Genomic DNA, 19,974 nt, shown 5'->3' with positions numbered 1-19,974 from the left:
AACCCACATCTGATTTGCGAGATAAGCAACCAAATCATTCGATTTGCTCCCCAAGCCAATTCAAAGATCCATCGGTCAAAAACGGTAAACTCAAAATTAATTTGAGAATCAGTATAGGAAAAGAAAAGAAGAAAAAATCTCTCGATTGAAAAAACAACCCAATGGACGGAGAGAGGACATGTAGAGTAAAAGAGGAAGAGAACGAGCCAATTTTTCCCAAAAAAGAAAAAAATGCAAAAATAAATTTAAAAATTAATAAATATTTTTAACTCAAAATAATTAGAAGGTGTAAAGAAAATAATTCCTCAAAGCATACATGAGGACTCGAACCCAGAACCCAGAGGAAAACTAATACATAACCAAACACTTGACCAGTAGGCTTATTTTGACAATAGAACGTGAAACAAACTCAAATGCCCGATCTAGCCACTGACCCTACCTACAAATCTCAAAAATTTTAACCCCAATATTCAGGGCATTACATTCTTTCACTTTGTCTTCTTCCTCTCCTCAACCTAGCTGCCACTTACCCAAAACCTCCTCTCACCATTCCGGCCACCGTCCGAATGCCTTTTTTTCCCACCATCGTCCTAGCCCTTCCCTTTTCCCCTGTCTCATTCATTCTTCCTTCTTTCTCCTTTTCCTCTTCCAATCGCAACACCTTAGCCCGTCAGTCCTCACACTTCGACACTAAACCAACCCCAACCCTTCTCTTCCCTCTTTGGATACTACTACTGAGGCTATTTCTTGGGTTGCACACCCCTCCGAAAAATGACTTAGTCACTGTTTTAGTGAAGAGGAAAGAGGAACCCCTCACTTCTTTTACACATATTGTAGGTAACACCTGTGTTGCTGGTCTATTCCACCACCACTAGCCATTGGTGAGTTCTTTGATAGTCATTTGTTTCCTCATGTGGCTGACCTAAGTATTCTTTTACAGGTTTCGCCTAATCTTCCAGTCCGTCTCAAACTTCTACCAGTCTAGATGTGGATGTGCTCATGTAGAGGGTACAAAGGTTAGTTGATACTGCTGATACAAGGGTACAAACGAGTGGTTACAACCGTAAGAGGCTAAGGATTGAAAGAGGCTCTCAAAGTACTGAGAAAAGCCGTGGAAGTAGGCTAGTCCACTGTAGACAAGGTGAGAAACCAATCAATTTCGAGAGGGAGCCTACTCTGGCTGTCCTTCCTGTTGGAAAATCGGGTTTGGAAAATGCAACAAAATTTTTTTAGGGAAAAACCAGTGTTTAAAAAAAAGTTCCAAAACAAGAACTTAGTTGTGATATCTAAAGTTATAAACACTTAATCAAAATTATACAATTTTTATTCGTCTAAGATGAATGCTTCGACCGGATAGTTTTCTTTTCTATCCTCAAGCTCACGTCTATTAAGTGTGACCTCACTTTGAATTGAATTTTTTTCACAAAAATTACCAGTGGGATAATTTCATAATTTCTCTAAACTTTTGAGCCAAATTGTAAATAAGAAAAATATATTTAGAAATTTTCTGAAATAATTTCTTTTAAGAATTTTTTCTTTACAACTTTCTCTTGAATTTAAGTGTGTGTAAATAATGACCCAAGACTCTCTTTATATAGGTAAAGTTTAGAGAGTTCAATTATAATTAAACTTAATAACTTTAATATTAAATTAATACAATATTTATCAAGATAAATATTATATAGGTAGAGCCTAACTTACTGGCAGCTTAGCTGAAACTACTGTCTAGTGTCGCATTTGGTACTACTTTAGAGTGTAGGGATGGGTGGGTTAATTATATCCCCACATGGAGTGTAGGGTTGGACGGAGATGGAGTATAGAGGCTGGTTGGGTAGGACCTGTCTACTGTATAATCTGTTACTGTACTGATTATTGTTACTATAATGGGCCAAGCCCCAAACACATGATTGCTTTTGCGCTGAGATGGGCTAAAGCCCAAACTGTTATTGTCACTGATACTAAAAAGGGCATAGGGCCAGACTATGACTGCTTTTTGTCTGTTTGCTTATTATGGGATTACACACTGAGTTTTCGTAAATTCACCCTTCTGATTTGACTGTACAAGTAATCCCTAGACATAGGCGGATCGATGCGATGGAGGACTCAGCGGTGGTCACACGACCTATTTAATTTGATTTAGCACTTAATTAAAATTTTTATTCTATTTTGGGGTTATTTTATTGTAATTATGGCCTATTTGGATTTTTACTTTAATTTGAGGTTTCTATTGTTTTAATTACAACTTCTAGTTGTAGGAATATTTGAGTTTTCAAAACGAAACAAACATTTTAACAAAATATGCTCAAATATAAACTGATTTAAAAGCTTCCGTATAGAATAAATGTTTTAAAAACTTTCGACTGATTAATTAACACGACTTTAAAATTAACAAGTAATAATGAAAAGTTTCTAAGTGGAAAATGTTTTAAGCAAAGTTACGGTTTTCTAACCCAAACTATAGTTTTCAAACACATTACCATGCGACATCACCAGATTCGGCCATAATGTCTAGGCCAGGTTTGGAGTGTCACATTTAGTGGCATCAGAGCCAGGTTGCAAAACTCTGCTGTGGATTTGGGTTTTAAAACTTGGTTTTTAATAGCATTGATTTTTGAATGATTTAAAATATTTTTTATTGAATGTGTGGTACACCGAGTCTCCAACGCCGATCTTGTAAGTTCTCTGAAGCCTTTATGTATTTTAAATTGAATCTAATTTGATACTGAAACTACTATAAATAGTACAAACTGAGACTACTATAAGTAGATTATACTAAAAACACTTAAATTAGTGTATATGAATGTTGTAGTAAAACTGATAGACATTGATAGACACTGCGTCGTACGAAAACAAACTCTGAAGTACTGAAACTGTTTCCATAAAACATCTGCTAATAACTATTAAACTGTAAACTGATTCATAAAACTTTTAATATAGATAAACATGAGTAGGCAATGAGCGCATGAGGTACTCGCGGACGGGGTACTAGAGGCCAAGGGAGAGGCTGTAGAGGGGCTCGAGCTGAGTCCTCTTTACTGGGTAGTGTGCTAAATCTAGACACTAGCGAGACGACGGTGTCGCTCGTCACTGAGAATGGGTCAGAAGATCGTGCGGCTGGGGACGACGCACTGTCCTAAGCCATGTTAAGAATTCTAGAGAAGGTCGCTGGGGCCAATAATGGACCTGAGGGCCGAGGGTCGGTTACGAAACGACTCCGGGCCAATGAAGCTGAGATTTTTAGGGGTATCAATGGAGTTGCCCCTAATATGACTGAGTACTGGATAGAGGCCACAGAGAGAGTGATGGATGACCTGGACTACACCTCTGAGCAAAAATTAAAGGGGCTGTATCGCTGCTACGTGATGAGGCATATCAGTGGTGGCTCACTGTGAAGGAAGGCACTCAGCCTGACCAACTGACCTGGAAGTTCTTTAATATCACCTTCCGGGGGAAATATGTGGGGGCCAGTTACGTGGATGCCTGTAGGAGAGAGTTTTTGAATTTGTCCTAGGGTGATAGATCAGTGGACGAGTATGAGGCCAAATTTTTACGATTAAGCCGCTATGCGCGTGGTATGGTGGCGACTGAGTATGATAGATACGTTCGGTTCGAGGATGGCCTCAGGGATAATCTAAGGGTACTGATAGCTCTACAGAGGGAGCGAGACTTTGCAGCACTGGTTGATAATGCGAAGATCACTGAGGAAGTGAAGCGCGCTGAGCGTCAGAACAGTGAGAGAAGTAGGAATAAGATGGATTTTGAGCCATTGAGTTCCGTTCAGAGGCATAAGAAAAAGGCCAGAGTTGATGGGTCAATTAGAGTTGGGGCCCGTATTGCTGCTACTGGACAATCGCTGTGTACTAACTGCGGTAGACGCCATCAGGGCGAGTGTTGGAAAAGAATTGGGGCTTGTTTGTGGTGTGGTTCTTTAGAGCACCGTATTAGAGATTGCTCGCGGAGGTCCGATCAGATGAAAGCTTCTGGTATGGGTATTTCACCACCGAGAGTAGTAAAGCAGCCACCGAGAGGCTGTGGTCAGGTTAGAGGTGGTAATGGTTTGGGTTGTGGTCAGAGAGCACCGGGCAGAGGTGCTAATCAGACTGAGGCAAGGCAGCCGACTTTAGTTTATGGTGCACGTTGTCGAGAGGACGGAGATGCTCCGGATGTCATCACGGGTACGTTCTTTATCCATAATGTACCTTATACTGCATTGATAGATATAGGATCTACTCATTCTTATGTTGCCTGTTCTGTTACTAAAAATTTTGGGATTTTGGTTGAGAATACATCGAGTGAAATGACTGTATTGAGTCCATTGGGGCAGTCCATCCGGGTTAACAAGTTATTTAGATATGTCCCTTTAGAGGTACAAGGGGTTATCTTTCTGAATGATGTTATGGAACTGTCGTTTAGAGAATTTGATCTGATATTAGGCATAGACTGGCTAGTTAAACACCAAATGATCTTGGATTGTGCCACTAAACGGGTTGTACTGAGAACTGAGGAGGACAATGAGGTAGTTGTAATTGGGGAACGTTAGAACTACTTATCGAATGTGATTTCTGCATTGAGGGCCAAAAAGTTAGTTCATAAGGGATGTGAGGCGTACCTGGCTTACATCAGTGTTTCGAATTCTAGAGATTTTTCAGTAATGGATATTAGAATGGTTAAGCAGTTTCAGGATGTTTTTCCTGAAGAGTTATCTGGGTTACTTTTGAATCGTGAATTAGAGTTTAGGATTGAGCTCTTTCCTAGTATAGCTCCGATATCCATCGCTCCTTATAGAATGGCACCAAAAGAACTTGTAGAGCTTAAGGCCCAGATTCAAGAGTTACTGGGTCGTAGGTTCATTCGTCCTATTGTGTCTTCGTGGGGAGCACAAGTTCTGTTTGTGAAAAAGAAGGATGGATCCATGTGTATGTATATTGAGTACCAGCAACTGAACAAGTTGACCATAAAGAATAAGTACCCCTTATCAAGGATGGACGATCTGTTAGATCAATTTCGAGGTGTTTCAGTTTTCTCTAAGATTGATCTATGGTCAGGGTATCACCAGTTGAGAGTTAAAGAGGCTGACGTGCATAAGATGACATTTAAGACTCGCTATGGTCACTACGAGTTCCTAGTGATGCCATTTGGACTAATGAATGCACCGACAGCTTTTATGGATCTGATGAATTGAGTGTTCCAGCCCCCTATTGTCATCGGTTTATAGTGGTATTTATAACTGATATACTGGTGTATTCGAAAATTGAGGATCAACATGATGAACACCTCAGAGTGGTTCTACAGATTTTGTGGGAGATACAACTATACGCCAAGTTCAGTAAATGTGAGTTCTGATTACAAGAAGTAATGTTTCTGGGACATGTGGTTTCTACTGAGGGGATAAGAGTTGATCCTCGAAAGATTGAGGCTGTCTCGGATTGGAAGCAGCCTAAGACTGTATTTGAGATCCGCAGCTTTCTAGGACTGATAGGGTATTATCGACGTTTTGTGGAGGGGTTTTCTCTGACTGCCGTACCCTTGACTAATCTGCTACGTAAGGGTGTGCCATTTAACTGGACTGACGCACAACAAAAAAGATTTGAAAAGCTCAAGACTGCACTGATGGAGGCCCCTATTCTAATATAACCATAGTTTGGAAAGGAGTTTACTGTTTACAACAACGCATCACATGTCGGTTTAGGATATATGTTGATGCAAGAGGGTAAGGTGGTAGTGTACATATCTCTTCAGCTTAAGACTCATAAAGTGAATTATCTGACACATACTTGGAGTTGGCCGTAGTGGTGTTCGCACTGAAAACCTAGAGGCGTTACTTGTATGATGAGATGTGTATCATTTACATTGATTACAAGAGCCTCAAGTACCTCCTCACTTAGAAAGAGCTGAATCTTAGGTAGCGTAGATGGATTGAACTGCTTAAGGACTACGACTGTACTATTGAGTACCACCCTGGTAAGGCTAATGTAGTGGCTAGCGCACTAAGTCGTAGAGCTATGACTGACCTAAGGGCAATGTTTGCTCGCCTCAATTTATTTGATGATGGTAGTTTGTTGGCCGAACTTAAAGTTAAACCAATGTGGATAGAGCAGATTAAGGGTAAATAGATAGAGGATGAGTCATTGGGTCTTCGTTTCTGACAGGTTGAGAGTGGGAATATTGATGATTTTGGACTGAATAACAAAGGGGTGCTCTATTTTCGTGAGAGAATTTGTGTACCAAAAGATACTGAATTAAGGAAGTCTATACTGAGAGAGACACATAGTAGACCTTATGCTATGCATCCTGGTAGAAACAAGATGTACTGAGACCTTCATGAGTTATACTGGTGGCCAGGTCTTAAACGAGAGGTTACTGAATTCGTGGCCAAGTGTTTGACATGCCAGCAGGTTAAGGCTAATCATCAGTTACCTTTGGGATTGTTGCAGCCAGTTAAGATTCAGCTTTGGAAGTGGGAGAGAGTGACTATGGACTTCGTTGGTGGGTTACCCCTCACACCTACCAAGAAGGATTCTGTATGGGTCATCGTGGATCGATTGACCAAATCCACCTACTTCGTACCGGTTCGTACTAACTACTCTCTGCAGAAGCTGGCTAAATTGTATGTGTCTGAGATAGTGAGACTGCATGGGTTACCCCTCACACCTAACAAGAAGGATTCTGTATGGGTCATCGTGGATCGATTGATCAAATCCACCCACTTCATAGCGGTTCGTACTAACTACTCTCTGCAGAAGCTGGCTAAATTGTATGTGTCTGAGATAGTGAGACTGCATGGGGTACCGGTTTCAATAATATCTGATAGGGATCGACGTTTCACTTCTCGGTTCTGGAAGAAGCTACATGAAGCTTTAGGTACAAGATTGGACTTTAGTACTGTGTTCCATCCTCAGACAGTCGGTCAGTCAGAGAGGGTGATACAGATATTGGAGGATATGTTGAGAAGTTGTGTGATTGACTTTTGAGGCAGTTGGGAGGATTACCTGCTGCTAGCAGAATTTGCGTATAACAACAGCTATCAGTCTAACATTCCAATGGCACACTACGAGGCATTATATGGTCGTAGGTGTCGCACACCTTCATGTTGGATTAAGTTAGGCGAGCGACGTGTTCTGGGCCCTGAAGTAGTTTCTGATACCGCAGATAAAGTTAGATTGATTTGAGATCAACTAAAAGCAGCATCTGATAGGTAAAAGTCGTATGCAGACCTGAAGCGTCGAGAGATAGAGTATTCTATGGGGGACTTCATTTTTCTCAAGGTCTCACCATAGAAGAAAGTATTGAGGTTTGGTCGCAAGGGCAAGCTAAGCCCTAGATTTATTGGGCCTTATCACATTTTGAAACGAGTGGGGTCAGTGGCATATTAGTTGGAATTACCTCCAGAGTTGGATCGGATACACGATGTTTTTCACGTCTCAATGTTTAGGCGCTACCGCTCTGTTCTCATGCATATTGTTCTTGTTAAAGAGATTGATGAGCCAGTTCAGATATTGGAGCGAGATGTAAAGGTTTTGAGAAGAAAATCCATCCCACTGGTTAAGGTTCTTTAGAGTAATCATAGCTCTGAGGAGGCCACGTGGGAGCCTGAGGATGCGATGCGACAACAGTGTCCTCATCTGTTCTGATCAGGTAAAATTTCGAGGCCGAAAATTTTCTTTTAGGGGGTAGAGTTGTAATGCCCCAAAAATCTCTTATATTTATTTTTTTGTGTTTGTGAAACAAATATATGTCTGATTTAGTGGTTAAATGTTCTAGGAAGTGTTTGAGAGGTCCCAAGTTCAAGCCTTATCTTGGGCAAATTTTTGTTTTTAAATGAATAAACCCCTATCTCTAATCAGTAGGCTTATACATAAATATTGGTGAAATATGTCAGAATGGGCCTGTTGGTCTGGTGGCTAAGTGAAGTACAAATAGGTAGAAGGTCTGGAGTTCGATTCTTGGTGCAAACAAAGGACTTATTGTGCTGTGTAGGTGTTTTGGTTTAGTCGAAACACTGAAGTGTTTCAGTGGTTTTCAAATTTGGTTGTTGAGAAATGTGGTGGCCAGTTTTTAGGAGGAGATTATGGAATTTTATTTTTATTTTCTTGTTATCTTTTTTTTTCAAATTTCAGCTTCTCATACTTTTCCCAAATTTTGGCCTTTTTATTTTTTTTGACATTTTGAATCCATTTTCTCTACCATTCGTTTTCTGCTTCACTGCTGTTGATTTGCTCTTCTAGTTTTTCTTTTCTTCTCCTTTTATTTATTGTCGATTGCTTGGTGAAAAACTTCCTTCTTCTATTGCCTTGGGTTCTCCATTAATCTAGTCTTTCTCTAAACTCTCTTGCGTGCCGCAACTTGTCTTCTCCGTTGTGCTTTTGTGCGTTTGGTAAGTACTGTTTTTGCCTTTTGTTAATTGATTCTTGGTTGGTGACTAAAGAGATTGCTGTTACTTATGGTAGGCGAAAGGTAGTGAGCGGTTTGTATTACTGCTGAGGTTGGAGAGTTAAGGATAGAGTTGTCGTTGGTAAGTGGATTATTCTTATTGAACCACCATCAGTATTAGGGTCTTGATTAAATAATTGTTTTACGACTAATAAAGGTGTTTTAATATTCGATTTTTAAGTTTTTAATTGGGGAATCTTTGTTAATTGTGATGACACCCAAAATTCTAGAGCGAAGGGCTATGCTGGTGCCAAATTATAGAGAGAAACTTTCGGTGTTCATAAGGTAAGAGTTCAGTTAAGGTGTTAGAAGTATGATTTTCGGTTTTAGTTAATTGGTTGTTGATTGTGGTGTATAATACAGTGTTATACTGGTCAATTGATAGGTCTTGGGTGTTCAGGAGTGCTTTTATAAAGAATCGGAATCAGGTGTGTAAACACAACTCTAAAAGCGAAAATCGACGAAAAGCCAAAAAATGTCAATGTCGACGCCACATGGGTGTGCAACCACCGTGTGGTAGGTCGTGTGATCAAGCATGGGCGTGTGGTCGTCATGGTTGGCCATGTGTGATTCATGGGCCGGGCCGAATTGGGCCGTGTGGGCCACACGAGCGCTTGGGCCCCACACGGGTAAACCATAGGGGTGTGTGAGAATATTAGGCCACACGGCCAATGCCATTTCAGGCCACACGAGTGTGTGAGCCCACATGGACATACAACATGGGCCTGTGGGCCCATTTGCACTGTTTGACTGCTAAGGTTGCACAGGTCGCCCAAGTCGACTGTGAACCTACTGAAGGGTCGGTAAGTTTACCTAGACCCTAATGAACTGAAATGACTGAAAGACTGTTATATGCCTATATGAGATAGATATGTATATTTGTACTTTGAGCATGCTATATAATCTATACTGTTTATACATGATAACATGGCATGACTGTATGATGCATTGCATTAGGTTGGGGATTTATATTGATTGGAGGAAGTGTACTGAAAGGCCTCGAGCCTAACTTACTAGCAGCTCAGCTGCAACTACTGTCTAGTGTCGCATTTGGTACTACTTTGGAGTGTAGGGATGGGTGGGTTGATTATATCCCCATATGGAGTGTAATGTTGGACGGAGATGGAGTGTAGAGGCTGGTTGAGTAGGACTTGTTTACTGTATAGTCTGTTACTATACTGATTATTGTTACTGTAATGGGCCAAGACCCAAACACATGATTGCTTCTGCGCTGAGATGGGATAAAGCCCAAACTGTTATTGTCACTAATACTGAAAAGGGCTTAGGCCCAGACTATGACTACTTTTTGTCTATTTGCTTATTATGTGATTACATACTAAGTTTTCGTAAACTCACCCTTCTGATATGGCTGTACAGGTAATGCCTAGACATAGGTGGATCGGTGCGACGGAGGACTCAGCAGTGGTCACATGACCAATTTAATTCGATTTAGCACTTAATTAAAATTTTTATTCTATTTTGGGGGTATTTTATTGTAATTATGGCCTCTTTGGATTTTTACTTTAATTTGGGGTTTCTATTGTTCGAATTACAACTGCTATTAGTAGGAATATTTGAGTTTTCAAAACGAAACAAACGTTTTAACAAAATACGCTCAAATATGTAAACTGATTTAAAAGCTTCTGCATAGAATAAATGTTTTGAAACCTTTCGACTGATTAATTAACACAACTTTAGAATTAACAAGTAATAATGAAAAGTTTTTAAGTGGAAAATAATTTAAGCTAAGTTACGGTTTTCCAACCCAACCTATGGTTTTCAAACACACTACCATGTGACATCGCCAGATTCGGCCATAATGTCCAGGCCGGGTTTAGGGTGTTACAGTCGCAGTCGTCGGCACCTAGAGCTAGCTCGATTTCTGTTGGTTCGGTCTGAGCTAGTGACAGCCTGACCGGTCTTATCCAACCATCGGTTGGACCGTTGGCTCAATTTCATATATCAAGCTCGATTCAACCAGTTTTTCGGTCTTTGTCTCGATTTTGGGCTAGCGGACCCAATTTACGATCTCAGGTCCAATTTTAAAGTTCAACTACCCATTGGGCCAATTGTTTGACTTGAAAATTAATTTCCAAAAATATCAAATTAATTTTAATTAATTTGATTAATTTAATCTTGCTTGATCAACATTAATTTTTCCCAAAAATCACTTAGATTTTCCAAATTATTTTTCAAGAATATTATTTAATCAAATTCTCTAGTTGAACAATTCTAACGACTACCCAATTTAATTCCACATCAAATAAATCAATTGAATTGACTTATTTCCAAAGTCGTAGAATTTTCTTCTAACTCTGAAGCAGTCCGATCAAGCTTTTGTTGAGCTAGCGGAGGGGCTAATCAGATATATACAATTAGGCTCTAGTAATTGCAATTATATCCAGAAGCATTGTTCCGATAATTCGCAGTTAGTTAATCATTGATTCAATCCACAAGAAGTACCACAAATGAAAGCTCCTTATTGTGTACTCTTTACAAAAGCAATTCATCCAACTACTTTGTCCAATGACCTCGTCATGTGTGTGTTACCCTTATATGCTATCCTTGATTCCTTTGAGTTAAATTCGTTCACTCAGTACAATCCTAATTTATCTTATTGTCACCATTGTGTCTTCTTAATGATTAATATGATCACAGTTAACAAATGGCTGTGATAAATTGCTTGTTCGAGTACAAGGAACTCGTGGCCACGTTCCATATTTATCAATCCACACAATGCCCATGAGAGGATATTCTTAACTTTTATGAATTTCATTATTGCTAGTAAACCCATGCTATACATAAGTTATGTACCCAACATACCAGCTATAGGCTCGATCATTGTTAGAGCATAAGCATCCACTTATATCAAAGCACATGAGCTACATACGCATTGTCAGTGACTAACTCAGGATTTAGGTAAATCACACAATGAACATCACATGTGAATTATTTCATAAATGGATTCAAAATTAATTCATCTTGGATCCAGTCCAATGTATCAGTCTTCCAATGAAAACATCTATGTCTTTACACATGGAGTCAACTACTCCAATAGCCAAGACTAGCCATCTCCCGAATTGGTATTGTAGAAGACATAGTAATCCTTCTAAGTATTTGAACCAAATGCTCTCTTTAATTGTTTTACAGGATTATGGACTCATTTAGATTATCTACTGAAGTAAGTTGTCTTTCTTGCAATGCAAACATTCTTACAGTGCGACTTATCATTAGTTTGAACTTAGACAATCAATGAGCTAATATTTGCTTGTACATTTTTTATTCGTCTAGGATTAATGCTTTGATCAAGGCTTGGGTTGGAATGATTGCAAAGAAAAAATCAGCTCAAAATGGTTCCAGCACTACAAATAGTATAGCACATGACATTATTTCCAATTCTCCCATATGTAATCATTAACCTCACCACATTATTTCTCCTATCTCTCTCTCTTGCCTCTATTTTCTCTCCAAAATTGTGGAAGAAAAATCTCAATATTGGCTATTATAAACAACTTAGCGAGTACTTGTGCACTGTAAACTCTAACTTATATAGAGTTTTAATAGTTATTTTTGACACTTTTTGACTTAAAAATAATGTTAATCCCGAGTACTCGTATACCTTTTGTTCACATTATGATAATGGGCACGATTTAATAAAATATGTAATTTTATGGTTTTTTGTATTAATTTTGGGCATAATTTAATTAATTAATGCTACATATTAATTTTCTCTATTTTTGTTGTAGTGGGACCATGGAGTTGATCATGCATGAGGCTCATTTTAATTCTTACATGGACATGAGATTATTTCTACCCTAGTTGGATAGTAAATTTGGCACAACAAAAGGGAGAGAATCCCAATTCGACAAGGGCATCTGAGTAGCACAAAATTAGCATTTGGGAGATTTAATTGGAGGTCCCTACACTTGGAAATGAATTAAAAATTGGCACACCACTTTCACCAATGAAATTGTGCATCACCTTGCTTGATTCTAGCGTGATTTCATGCATGAATCAAGCAACTAAAGAACTCCTTATCTCCATAATTTATGGTCGACCATGGGAAAGAGAAACCTAAGGGATTTTAAGCTATTTTTAGCAACTCTTTTAGTCATCCATCCAATATAAATACAAACCCTTACTTCTCATTCCTCACTTAACATTCATTCTTCGTTTCTCGTTTTCATCACATTTCCTTCCTTTCATGCATAACCATCCCCATTTTCCCTCTCCATCAGCTAGAAAATCCTTGAGAAAATACTCTATTGGCTGGCCACCTTAAGGAGCACTTTGCAAAAGAGCAACACCAGGATTGGAGGAAGCCGCTACGATAAAATTCTAGAGGACTGTTGAATCAATCAGAGTTTATTCTTCCTTATCGTTGTTTTACTTTTAATATTAATCATGTTCGCAATTTGTTTTGTTATTTTTCATCAACAATGATAGCTTAAATTTGTTTAGCTAGAATGATCGCATCAATTAAATAAAGTTCATTTAAATCATGTTTATGATGTTCTGTGCCTCAGTCGTTCATGTTTTCCATTAAACTCAAGCATGTATTTCATTAATGAAAATATGATTGATTGCATTAGAATTAGTTGATCAATCCTAACCAGATGGCGATTAATGGACACAATAATTAAAAGGTGCATGCTTAATTTAGATCCTAATCCAATTAAATTAAAGGTTCATAATAACTCAAGAGAGCTCTATTACCTTGCATAGCTTTTAGATTTATGTGATTAAATTGTTTCAAACCTAATCCGTCCATGATACTTCACATAAATTCTAAGAAACCCTTAGTTAAATATGATCATGGTAGTATGCATGTTTTTCAAAGTAAAAGATTTCGAATGGACTTTAAATTGGTTTCAAGCTCATAAAAGATCAAGTTGCCATGGAATATTTTCTGGAACATTATTAAGCATGATGAAAATGAATTAAGTTGAACGATGTGATTATTCTAGCCTATTTATGTTATTGATTGTTGAAGTTTGTGAATTTGCTGCTAAACCCATCTCATTCATTTTATTGCATACATTGCACTTGGATTAATTTGCATTAAAGATCACTTAGCATTTAGTTTATTTAATTTAATCTAACAACCAACCATCTCCAAAATATTGTGTTCTCTTACCAAATTGTTAGTATTAATTTTACAATTAATTTATTAACATACATAGTCCCTATAGAGACGATAACTCTTTTACTTGCTTATTACTTGAAACGACTATGTACACTTGCACAAAACACACGTTACATGTACCAATTTATAACATATCAATACATGTCACTCAAGTAAACCGAAACGTATATCCAAGTTACATATATTCAAATCATACACTAATACGATATTTTAATGTCAATTAAAGTTTTGTATCTTTTCGTTATTTGATTTTATATTATCTGTATTACTTGATGAAACTTAGTAAATGAACTCAATTACACTGGTACTAATCACATCTGTTGCTTGTCTGAGCTGGACATATAATCGTGTCAGGTTACTCGTTCGAGCTAAACCCGTGTCACATGTATCTTATAGTCTGCAAGAAATGCTAGATCTCGGTAATCACCGGTAATCAATTCGTATCCATTTGTAGAAGAAATTTACTAAGTTCATTAAGGTAATTTCAACATATATGTCCACATTCATTTCTTTACAATTTAATCCAAATATCACATTTTGTACTAAATCGTAACAATTCAACTTTCAACTAAACACATATATATATATTCATACAATTTAAATACATAAGAAAATTAAACATAATACACCATATGAACTTACCTGATTAGATTAACACACAAGTTGAATTGTAAGGATTAATCCGTAATTTTATCTTTTCTCCAATTATCCTCGTTTTGGTTCAATTCTTGATCTAAATTATAATTCAATTTAATTTATCAATTTCAAACAGTTTATAATATTCTATTATATGCATGTAATAGTTCAATTTCATTTTTTAAAAGTTACCTAAAGTTTCACATTTTATTTAATATAGTCCATAAAAATGAAATTACCATAACTTTCAAATTTGAGCCTCAATTTTGAATTCGATCTCAATTACATCCTTCGAAGGTTCTCTACTGTCCATAATTACAAAAAGTTCATACCAATTCCAAAATATTTACGCTTTAGTCCCTATGTTAAAAAACCAACAATTAAACTTTACAAACTAGTCCTTTTTTCACTTCTAAGCTTAAAATCTAACAATTAACCCAATTTCATCAAGTATTCAACAATGGAAACTTTTGAAAACTTTAGCAGTTTTACAAATTGGTGTATTAGCTAGCTAACTTAAGCTCCTAGGACCTTAAAAATACAAAAATTACAAGAAAAGGACATAAATTACCTTAGAAATCAAAGGATTGAATGCAAAGAAATTAGAAACCCTCTTCTTCTCTTAAGGTTCGGTTGAAAAATATGATGAAAGGAGCTATTTTATTTTTTCTTAATTTTTTAGCTTATATACTTAGTTTAACCTTAATTAAATTAGTTTAATTAATTTAAGCTTGATTAACTTAATCTAATCTATCATTAAGCCATCCTAGTGGAGGATGCCTTCATCATCCACCAACATTCATTATAAAATGGTTTATTTGCCATTTTGATCCTTTAACAACTTAAAAATCTATAGCGTTTGAACATTTACAACTTTCACAATTTAGTTCTTATACCTTAATTAACTATTCAAGTAAAAATTTAATAGACTAGACTTTAATTAACATTTATGCCCACATACAAACTTGATTATAAAAAAATGAGGTTTCGAAACCACCATTTTTTACACCACTAAAAAACAGGTTGTTACAAATATTGTCCAAGGAAGTGGTTGATAATTTAACTCTTAAAGACTTAAGGTTTGTAGAAAGGCCTAGGAAATGGAAAAATAATAGAATAAGAGAAGAAAATTGTAATATCCTATACCTGGTCGGTCGCCAAGCCCGAATATTAGGATGCCACACCACCGTCTCATGCCATATACAACAAGTAAAATGTCATTCTTACAAAACGCCTTCCATTTTAATATTCGTGTAGGTTTTAAGTCAATCTTACTCCTTAGTTATCATTGTTACATGCTATTCACACATCAAATAGCCTTATAATAATAGTTAATCATGCATTGGGACCATTAAGCAAAAATTCTAAAACTGTCACATGGGTATTGATACTTAAGGAGTGGTATCGATATTTCTCCCAAGTGGTATCGATACCGCTTGGAAAATAGATACCAAACTTGCATTCTATTTCTCACACAAAAAGTCAAAGTCTCGATACCTTTCAAAAAGTATCAATTATTTTACCCCGAGTATTGATACCAAATTACACTACTAACTTCCTGCACTTTAAAAAATCATGGAGGTATCGATATTAAAACCCAGATATCGATACCTCTACTTTAGACATAAAAAATACATCAATTTTAAACATGTAACTCATACCAATTAGTGTCTAATCATCATGCATCTTTCACTTCATCAAATGGGCACCAAAATGTCTGAAATATCAGTCCAAAACTTCATAATCATGACAAAGCAAGAAACCAATAATTCAAATGTAAAGTCTATAAGTCCTAAGGCAAAATAATCATGTAAACAACTTAAAAGTCATAGCAAAAACCAACATATAGTCTACCACATTGCCTTATTCCCAAAACATAAATGAATACATAATAAACACCTACGAAGTAACACAAAGACTTGCTTGACTCCTTAAGAACCACACCACTCACACCGACACACAACTAATCTACAGTGGTTAATGAAGGGAGTGGGTGAGTTTAACAAGCTCAGTGAATGTGTAGAACAACTACTATGCAAACAGATCATCAAGCATTGGTGAAGCATATAAGTAACAAAATTATAACAGCCTCAACTTAGTTGACACATTTTACATCTTTTGCATATTCAATAGCCTAATTACAGAGTTAACTCATACACATTCATGCAAACATCACAATACATACAAACATATTTACAATTTAAGATAATTTGACACTTGAGCTATGAAACATAAAAGTGGGCACTATCACCACTCATTGGATACATGGATCTCCAACACACTACATAGACTCATAGAGTCAAACATGTCTCATTAGTGAAGCATATAAGCTAACACTCTCATTATTTCTCCTCACATGTCCCGTTGAATGGAGCTTAGGTCACATTTTCTCATCCCTCCAACATGTCTCAGGGCCTCAACGCCCCAAATCATTGTTCATATAGGTAAGTACTCACAATCCTATAGCATGCCAATTATATCCAATGGTCTCAAGTGTCACAAGGCCAAAATATTCGTTATTAAAAACATATATTGCTTACTGATTTTCTGCTCATTACCACTGCATATTTTCATCATAAGAACAATATTATCACTAACACTTAGCTTGTTTGACATGTTCACATATAGAATTCCATAATAATAATCATGATCACATAACACATACAATGGCATATCATCTTAATAACATTTTCACAATTCAACGAGCACATGATACACAAGTTAAACATGAGCACAAGAGAACTTACACTTAGAATTTAGAGTAGGTGTTTAGGCTACAACTAAATTCCCTAACAACACATTGAATTGTGTCAACAAGTAAGTAATCTAAACACTCACCAATTTGCTTTCGCTGAAATGTTGAAAGCTCAAACTAGCCTTTCCTAGCTTGTAGATGGTCCTAGCGAATCCAGAACTTCAACACAAAAATTCACACAACAGTAACACATTCAGAAATCAGCTAAGGGCCCACCACAAGCAACCAAAAATGTAAGCCTAAGCTATGTCCTTATGTAACTAAAACCTTTAACACAACAAACTTTAAATTTGAATATCTCGGTGTATACTCAATCTTTTTGCCTAAAACCAATTCCATTCATATTATAATTCACCTATGACTAATTCTCAACCTTTAAACTACACAAAACTACACAATTCATGGTATCAACATTTTTCAACAAGTTTGGACTATTTCTACGAAAATTCATTAAAACTCCAAAAATCTTTAACGAAACTTCAAAAAAAGTTTAGGAACCTCTTAATCATGTCAAAAACTATTGATTAACACTTTCAAATCACATTTTTACTCGAAAATCTAAAATTCACCATTAACGACCTTATTTTTGGCTTTTAATCAAAACATGTGATTTAGAAGCTAAAAATTTAGTTTCAAAGGCACAGTAACATTAAAAATATAATGGGTAGATGATTGGTTACCTTTGACGGAAGAAAAATAGACTTTTTTTGAAAACCCAAAAAACTCACACATGAGCAAGATGACGATTTCAATGAGATTTTTGGACGTTTTCTCAAAGATTTATGAAGTTTTAAGGCTTTGGGAATGATGGAAATCAAAGTAATGTAGTTTGGAAATAAAAAATACATTGGGAGAGCAAGGGAAAGCAATGGACGCCAACACTAAGGAGAAAGGAGAAAACTATCGTGAAAATAAGTTGGGAATGGGGTTTTTAGGTTCAATTTTAAAAGTTGGTCTATTTTCTCTTAAAAGATAACAATTTTGACTTTATTAGAAATCAATATTTTTTTCTAAAATTAAAGGTTTCTAAAACTCTTTCTCAAAAATTGATTTGACCTTTTAAAAACTATAATTGTAAACATCACCGATATACCATGTAACATAATTCCAAGCACTTTAAGGCCATAATTTCTTAAATACCCCTAAAAATCCTAGGCCCTATTTTGTGGTGTTACAAAAATATTATCATTTGCACAGACCCAAACTCTATGTCAAATTTTGATTGCTGCTTTTTATGGCCTATATTTGGTTATAGTAGCAATATGTATCAAGGGAAAAAAGTAATCTTAATATGAGATGTTTTGGGTGAGAGATTAAAGGGCATATGAAATTATCAAAGAGAGATGGGGACGATCACAACAGACATGAAATTTTTCTACAATTAATTAGAAGATTATGAGATATAGTGAGAGTTTCTAGAAGTGGAACATTGATACCTAAGGCCATATTTTGAATTAGGTTATGGCTTGCAAAAACTAATAAGAAAAACTATTTGTTTTGTTTTGAGTGATTTGTATCATGACAAGATTATAATAATAAAGAGGAAACTCAATTTACTCATTAAATATGAGGAGATTTTATGAAAATAAAGGTTTATTTTGAATTGGCTATATCATAGAGATCACAATTCCTCTTAATTTTACAATGTGGCCTCTAAGAAAAAAGATAAAATTTTATCAAATTATTGTAGGAGGATGCAATAAAATGCAAGATCATAAGGATAAGGATGCTTTGGCTTTAATGTATTTTCATAATTTGTTTACCTTTTATAATCCTAATAATCTAGCTAAAGTTACAAGGGAAATCTTTTAAAGGGAATATGAGGATGTGAATAAGAGCTTGACACAAGATCTTGAAAAAAGAGTGTTGAAAGCCCTTTATGAGATGAATTCAATGAAAACATCGAGGCCAAATAGGACGTTTGCGGGAATTTTACAAACATAATTAGGATGTGGTAGGTAAGGATTTCTACATGGTTCACAAAGCATTTATAGAAAAACAATCTTTTGAACATTAATGTGCTTTACTTCATGGGGTTAATGAAACAAATATTGTTCTTATTTTGAAGAAGAGCGGTATTATGAAGAATATTAACAATATGCCAAAAGCATATGCAATGTAAGTTACAAAATCCTTTCAAAGATATTGGAAAATAGATTGAAAGATTATCTTTCAGGGTTTATCTCAAAAACCTAGAGAAATTAACTACTGATAGCATGATTATAGCCTATGAGGTAATACATGTTTTAAGGAGGTGATAATGTGGGAAAAAAGGAATTATATGGTGGTTAAAATTAATATGTGCAAAGCATATGACAGTGGTTCTTTCTTCATGAGGTAATGATATTGATAAATTTTACTAAGTAGATTTCTTGGATAATGGCATGATTAAATTTTGTTTAGTACAAAGTTATGATAAATGGGTATACATCTAAAATCATTATGCCAACTAAAGGACTTGAATAGCGGGATTCAATTTTTTCGTACCTCTTTCTTCTCTATGATGAAGGTTTTTCAAAATTTATAGCGGATGCTGTTCAAGAAGAGTTACTTCATGGTGTTAAGATTATCCTAGAGTCTTCATATATCTCACTTATTTTTTACTATATGATGCTCTCTTATTATTCATGCTAAGAGAGATGATGCGGTTGAAATGCCCCTTTCCTTATCTAATCTCCGAGTCCAAAGCAACTAGAGTCAATTAAACACCATACAAGTAATAAAGTGACAAGTAAATGTCGAGTTATCGTACCCACAGAGACAGTGCAAAGAAATATTTATGAAACGTAATTAAAAACACCTCGGTGGTTGAAAATATATTGATTTTGAGGAAGTGATTAAGAACTAAAATTTAACTAAGAAAAATAAAATAAAATAAAAATGAAAGTTCCAATACACGATTTCAAAAGATGGTTTTAATCAAGATGACATAATTGTGTTAGATTAATAACATTTCTTAACTTAATATTACTAAAACAATGTTTATGTTGTTATGAATATATTCACA

General features: G+C 36.0%; 1 protein-coding gene across 1 annotated transcript; it reads left to right on the top strand.

Moving 5' to 3' along the window:
- The first annotated feature begins 3,574 nt into the window (after nucleotides 1-3,574).
- On the top strand, nucleotides 3,575-4,540 carry LOC107915428 (uncharacterized). The gene is made up of 3 exons (XM_016844588.1): nucleotides 3,575-4,039; nucleotides 4,073-4,175; nucleotides 4,224-4,540. Exons 1-3 carry the CDS (start codon nucleotides 3,575-3,577, stop codon nucleotides 4,538-4,540), a joined length of 885 nt encoding a protein of 294 aa, XP_016700077.1.
- Nucleotides 4,541-19,974: the final 15,434 nt, after the last annotated feature.

Source organism: Gossypium hirsutum, chromosome D10 (assembly GCF_007990345.1).
Source record: "Gossypium hirsutum isolate 1008001.06 chromosome D10, Gossypium_hirsutum_v2.1, whole genome shotgun sequence".
NCBI classification, from domain to species: Eukaryota; Viridiplantae; Streptophyta; class Magnoliopsida; order Malvales; family Malvaceae; genus Gossypium; species Gossypium hirsutum.
Note: the sequence above shows the minus strand (reverse complement) of the source record. Positions and strands in the feature narration are given on the sequence as shown.